At 31.3% G+C, this 6,677-nt stretch overlaps 1 protein-coding gene across 1 annotated transcript; it reads right to left on the bottom strand.

Moving 5' to 3' along the window:
• Nucleotides 1-968: 968 nt before the first annotated feature.
• Nucleotides 969-2,524, bottom strand: LOC105171098 (uncharacterized). The gene has a single exon (XM_011092114.3). The coding sequence runs from the start codon at nt 2,353-2,355 to the stop codon at nt 1,066-1,068; it is 1,290 nt and encodes a 429-aa protein (XP_011090416.2). The 5' UTR covers nt 2,356-2,524; the 3' UTR covers nt 969-1,065.
• Nucleotides 2,525-6,677: the final 4,153 nt, after the last annotated feature.

The raw sequence follows: 6,677 nt of genomic DNA, 5'->3' as shown, positions 1-6,677 counted from the left end.
TATTAATGGTTAGAGTTTTTTAATTAAAGTAAGAACATACTTTGGAGGGTTGATCTTACAATCTTGATAAATATAAATACCCCTCTTTTGACTCAAAGGATTGCTTGCTTGAAGGGGTATTTGAGTAAATTTCATCTAACAACTCTTAGCCCTTGGCAATTTTTGTTATTTATTATATATATTATATTTTATTTAATATATAAAAAAACATTTATGTATATAATATTCTTTTTAAATATATGAATAACATGAATTTTATAAACTTGATGTGCATATATATATATATATATATATATATATTGAAAAGAATTCTAGATGCAATGCAACCCATTTTCACATTCTTTCTTAATTATCTGGTAAAAGTATTATTTTAGTTAGCTAAATATGTCTAATTTTAATTTTAGTCCAATAATTATGTTCATTTTTGTTTAGGTCCAGTAACTTACGAAATTGCTTACTTTTAGTCCTCTGGCAGATTTTCGGACAGTTTTACTCCTATGCAACTTTTGAAAGGCAATTTTAGTCTATATGCACTCATAGGAGTAAAATTGTTTGAAAATCTGTCAAAGTACTAAAAGTAAGCAATTTCGTAAGTTACTGGACCTAAACAAAAATGGACATAGTTATCGGATTAAAATTAAAATTAGGCATATTTAGCGAACTGAAATAATACTTTTCTCTAATATATCTCATTGATTACAAAGAGAGTAAATTGCATCTAAGTCCATGAAATTATATCTAATTATATTTATATTCCTATTCTTTTTTATAAAATTATAATACACTTTTTGAGGCGGTGTCGTTTAACGTACATCAAGGGGCATTTTTGTAAAATTTCACACTGAAGAGGAAGTGTACTTGTAATTATCATTATAATTTCAAAAAAATACCTGTAATGTTGATAAGTATATAGGGCGTATACACAAAAAATAAAAGATAAAAAAAAAAAAAAGAAAGGAAAGAATATATAATTGCAATAATGAAATTTTTAATAGAAAAAAAAAAGAATATTGTACATAAATAAAAATTAATTACTAGGGACCATAAAAGACACAATCACACTACTCAAGGAATGATAGGGCCAAAGGCCTTACACTCCATTAAGGACTTTTGTACCCCACCCTCACAGAAGAACAGTGTTACCGGACACCGGTACAAGCAGTTGTCCCCTAACCGGACTGTTACCGAACCCGCTTTCAGATCCAGAAACGCACCCGGAACTGGCCCCAACAAGTAATTCCCTCCTAATAATAACCTCTCAAATTGTGCTAACCCCCCTTCACCCGTACCCGTACCCGGACTCAATACCTTCAACACGTACTGTGTCGGTATCATACCCGAGAACTTGTTGTTCTCCAAAGACAAGGCTGATAATCTGGGCATTAAACCCATGAACCCGGGTAAAAACCCACGGATCTCATTGTTGCTCAGGTCAACGGATATAAGTTGGCTCGTCCAACCCGAGTTCCCGGGTACCTGGACCGACCCGAATTGATTGTAAGACAACGTTAACTGCTCCAACGACGGGTGGGTAAACAGACCCGCCGGAACCGACCCGCTGAGATTGTTGTGACTCAGGTCCAACACCTGCATAGAAACCAAATTCGCCACGCTCCCCGGAATGTTCCCTTCTATCTGGTTACTCCTCATGGCTAACTCGATGAGCGATGGCGGCAGACCCGGCGGGAGCTCGCCGGAGATTGCATTGTCGCTGGCGTCGAGGAAATTCAGGCTGCCGAGCTGACTCAGCTCGGGAAACGCGCCGCTGATTTTGTTCCCTTGAATTTCGAGCCTTTTTAAATTCTTCAGACCGTTGAAACTCAACGGGATTGCTCCAGACAGCATGTTGTTGTCCAAATACATCTCTTCGAGGCCGGCGAGCGAGCCGAGAGAGTCGGGGATCGAGCCGGTGAGTGAGTTACGCGAAAGCCCAAGACGCTGGAGCCGGGTCAAGAGAGAGAAGGATTCGGGTATGGAGCCGCTGAAGTTGTTATTTGAAAAATCAAGGTTTTGCAAGTAGGGGAGAGTCCAGGAAACGGCGGACAGAGAGCCGGAGTAACCAGCCGGGTCGAGAGTGAGCTCGGTGACCCGGGAGGAGGAGTTGAGAACGACGTCGCAGCGTAAGCCGCAGGTGAATTTGTCGGTGAAGAGGTGGTCGCAGGGGTCGAGGTTGAAATCCCAGGAATCAATGCAGGAGGAGGGAGGTACAGTGCTTGGGGTGATTGTACTCTTGAGCTGCTTCAGGACTTGTACGTCCTGCCAGTGGGTGGCGGAATCAGCTGCGTGCATGAAGAAGAAATGGAGGGCGGTGATGACGAAGAGAGAAGATGGAGATGGAGATGAAGGGATAGGCATGTTGATTGATGTTGATGAATGGGTGTGATTGAATTGGAGGAGAGATGATTGAAGATAGGGGAGTTGCAGAGATGTGTTCTCCCCTTTTTGGGGTGAATGGGTCTGAGTGGCAGATGTCAGAGAGAGAGAAAGAGAGAGAGAGAGGCTCTCTACTCTATACTCTTCTTGCTACAGTTATCCCTCTTGCTTAAATATATATATATATATATATATATAATTTTAACTTAAATTCATGAAATAAATCAATTAGTAACGAATCACGTAACAAATACAACTTATTAATTTTATCGATATGGGGTCTGTCCAATTAGGGGGGGGGGGGGGGAATTACAATCACCCTCTAATAGTTCATGGGGACTGCCTAACTCACGCTCATGATCAGAGTCGAAACTATTTTAAATTTTATGTACGAAAAAACATAAAGAAAAATAAAAATATATAAACTCTTTTAAGCACTAGTGTTGTAAGAATTTCGTTTTTAATCCAAAATCAGGTTTGGTCAAAAATCAACAGCTCCCAGCTATATGTACTCGAACACTCTAGTGTTAATGACTAAATCAGATTCGATCAATTTTTTCATCATCGAAAAAAAAAAGAGGAAAGACCCAAAAAAAAAAAAAAAAAACCAATTTTTCCATTATTTTGAGGTTAGAAATAAAGACTTGCTAATGACTCCCTATCAATTGGTCAAATTCTTGTATCAAGTACAAATTTTGGTCATACATATATATATATATATATATATAATCAATTGGTCAAATGGAAGTACATAAATTATGGTGATCACAACTTCAAATAATTCACATTATTCCTATGCTTATTATTATTATTATTTATGGTCTCACGAAAAGCAATTCTTGTGATAAAGACTATTAAGTGCAATGCTATTCATAATTAATATTACGTCCTTTGAAAAGAATGTGTTGGTATTATTATTTATTATTATTATTATTATTATGTCATACTTTCTATAATTAGCAAAAAGACTATAATTAGCATTCACTCTTCTCAAAAAATGTTATCATTATGTTTATTTTTATTTTCAAATTATTTTCGAAACAAGTCAAAACATACTCAATGTTTCCCATCATTCAAAAACACCTTATTTAGGTGATTCTGAATATTTTAACATAAATACATATATACACACATATATATAAATATATATAAAAAAGACATAATTTGACAATGAATAGTAATTTTTGTCTCCCAAAACACAACAATAAACATATAATACTTATTTAAATTATCTCAAAAAATAAATTCAAACATACATACTATCTCTAACACACACTTATTTATGTTTGTTTTTCTCTCTCTATCTCCATAAAACACAACAAAACACTCAAAAGATGAATCCAAACATTATGTACATTTTTGTCAATGTTAGATTTGAAAAATGGACCATCAAACTTAGCATCTTCATTAAAATAGGAGAGATCAATGATCAAAGTCTTGTAAATAAATTCGAGATCATAAATTTTTATTTAATTATTAATGAATTAATTTGAATAAAATATTAAAAAAGATTTGCGTATAATCAAAGAGAATTTCAGTCAATCCTCATTTTGTCGTCCACCAAAATTAATTATTCTGAAGCATTATTGAGCCTTAATAATTAATTTAATTTAATATAAATAATACATTTATTATTAATCCAAAAAACGCAATAATCTCATCAATTAATCAGCACATATTTTTTATTTTCACACGAAAATAAATGAAGAAATAAGAACATATATTAATTTCCACTTGAAAATCAATTAATATCTTTTCGTAATTTTATTTAATTTTTTGGTCTACATTCATATTTATTATTTAACCAATTAATTTAATTAAATGTAAACATGAAATTCTCCACATTCACATATTCTTCCTAACTTCAATGTTTTGAAAGCCAAAGGATTCCCATATAATAAAAAAATAAAAATAAAAATAATATTGTCAAGTAATAATTAATTGCAACTATATATTAAGTAGTCTATTTTAATGTAATCAACGGTTGAGATGCCTTAATCATTCCAAGATACTTTTATTTACTCTACAGCTCATCATAAATCACCAACCAACATACATTATACTCATTAGAATTAAGGGTACGAGCTCCCCTGAAATTTGTCATAATTTAAATATTTACTCGTTGTTTGAAAAATTAAAATATTCCCTAATTTTGATGGCTTGTCCAATAATTAATCCAATTCGTAGATCATTCGTTTTTTGTAGTGAACTTATCGAAATGCCCTTATGGGCTATAAATTATAATTTTTTATTTTCTAAAAATTATTTGAAAGTTTTTTTATGAACTAAATAGACAAAATATTTTTTTAAAAAAAATAAAAAAAAATACATATGGGGTGAAATTGACCATTCCGTGCCTCCATACAATAATCACACAATTTTATCAAATATTAAAAAAATATTGATAATTATATCGAATCTCAGGATAACTCATTACAATTTATCATAAAATTAATTGTGTGGCTAATTACTATTGTCGAAAGAAAAAAAAAAAAGAAATACTTACATTCATATCTCTAATCAATGGTTTGTTCAACAAATCATTTATGTGTTTTATGTAACTACAATCTACAGAAAACACTCCTGATAGCCAAATATTAAGAGTAGTTTGTATAATAAATATAGACGTTTTTCGAGGGGTGTATGTGTAATTTTTTAACATGCTGGGGTGGTTTGTGAAAGTAGTTTTGATATTTCTAGCTGGAGTATGTGTAGTTTTTCAAAAGACATTGATAATTTATATAAACAAATAGTAGATTAGGGGTGTGAATATAATGATCCCAAAAAAATAAAAAAAAATAAATTTGGATAGTATAATAGTATTTTTCTAAATATAATCATTATCAACGGCCACGTGTCTGACACATCATCAACGGTGTATCAATGTTAAGTCAAATATATTTTTTTCCTTTTTCTTTAATTTTTGCGACCCATTAAACAACTGATCATGTATCTATATTCTATACATATCCAATAATGCTAGAAATATTTTTTTAAAAAAAATAAATTATATTAACACCCTCTAAAGTTATAATAAAATACACAAACACCCCTTATCTTTTATTTTTCGGGTAAATGTAAGTTTCATTAATAAAACAAGATCGTACAGTAAAACAGTGTTCAATTGGTGATTTCTCCATCGACAGGCCAAGGGATACATCATAAATACCCCTTATCTTTTGCGAATTCATAAATACATCTCTTGAAATTATAATTATAATTACAACTATATCCTTTATTTAGAGGCAAAATTTATACAAATACCCCCGAATAAATATTCCACTCACCTCAACTTAAAGAGTGCAGTTGTAATTTAAAAAAAAAAAAAAAGAAATATTTTTAATTTAATTGGAAAATAAAATATATTATGATGGAAGTTGCAGTGACAGAGGAGGAAGTGCAGTGTGCAGAGTGCTCTCTCTCTCTCATCACAAAAATAAATAAATAAATAAATAAATAATAATAATATATTATTTAATAAAAATAGTGTCAGCAGTAACGGATAGAAACAATATATAAATAGAGTTGATTACAATGAGGATAACGCCAACTCACACCCTTTTATGAACTCTAATTTAAGCAACACATTGTGGTGGTGGTGGGGGTGGGGGTGGGGGGGTGGGGGTGATTGATTTATACATATAATTATGATTTGAAAAATTATATTTAGTATTCATGATATTTATTTTTATTTAACAAATAAATCCATCTGTTAATTAAAAAATTTACTGAATTTGATGATAATAGTAAAAAAGTGGAATGAAAATTTATTTTAACTCCCGACTGATTTATTACCCATTTATTGAAAGTCAAATAAATCCTTTCTTTTTTTTTAATCAAAACACCCTTATAATTATGAAAATACATCTCTTCACATGCATTATCGTGCAAAGATGTGTACGGGTAGATTGGTTAAAGAAAATTTATTTGATCTACAATAAGTCATTCATAAGTTAATCGATGAAAAATATAGATTTTTATTCAACTGTTTTGTTAATATTGACAAATTTGATGAGTTTGACTGAAGAAGGGGTCTGATTGTTATACCGAAATAAATATATTATAAAAAATTTATGTGTAATTACACCAAATCTTAAAGGGGAGAAGTGTAACTAAATTCCTAATTTATATGTTGGTGAGGACACATATTAATCCTTCCATCATTAGGTGATGCAATTATGTCTTAGTAGGCCCAAATGGAAATCATCTCAAGTTTGGTTGTAGGTGCTTAATAAATGTAATAATTAAATAAATAATTATATCTTTTGATATTTGTCATAATTATAAATATTTTTTATTATTTA

Source organism: Sesamum indicum, linkage group LG9 (assembly GCF_026168435.1).
Source record: "Sesamum indicum cultivar Baizhima isolate 11 linkage group LG9, ASM2616843v1, whole genome shotgun sequence".
Lineage (NCBI taxonomy): Eukaryota > Viridiplantae > Streptophyta > Magnoliopsida > Lamiales > Pedaliaceae > Sesamum > Sesamum indicum.
Note: the sequence above shows the minus strand (reverse complement) of the source record. Positions and strands in the feature narration are given on the sequence as shown.

What these genes read in the sequence shown, in the direction of transcription:
- LOC105171098 (XM_011092114.3), bottom strand. Translation starts at nt 2,355, where the DNA reads ATGCCTATCCCTTCATCTCCATCTCCATCTTCTCTCTTCGTCATCACC.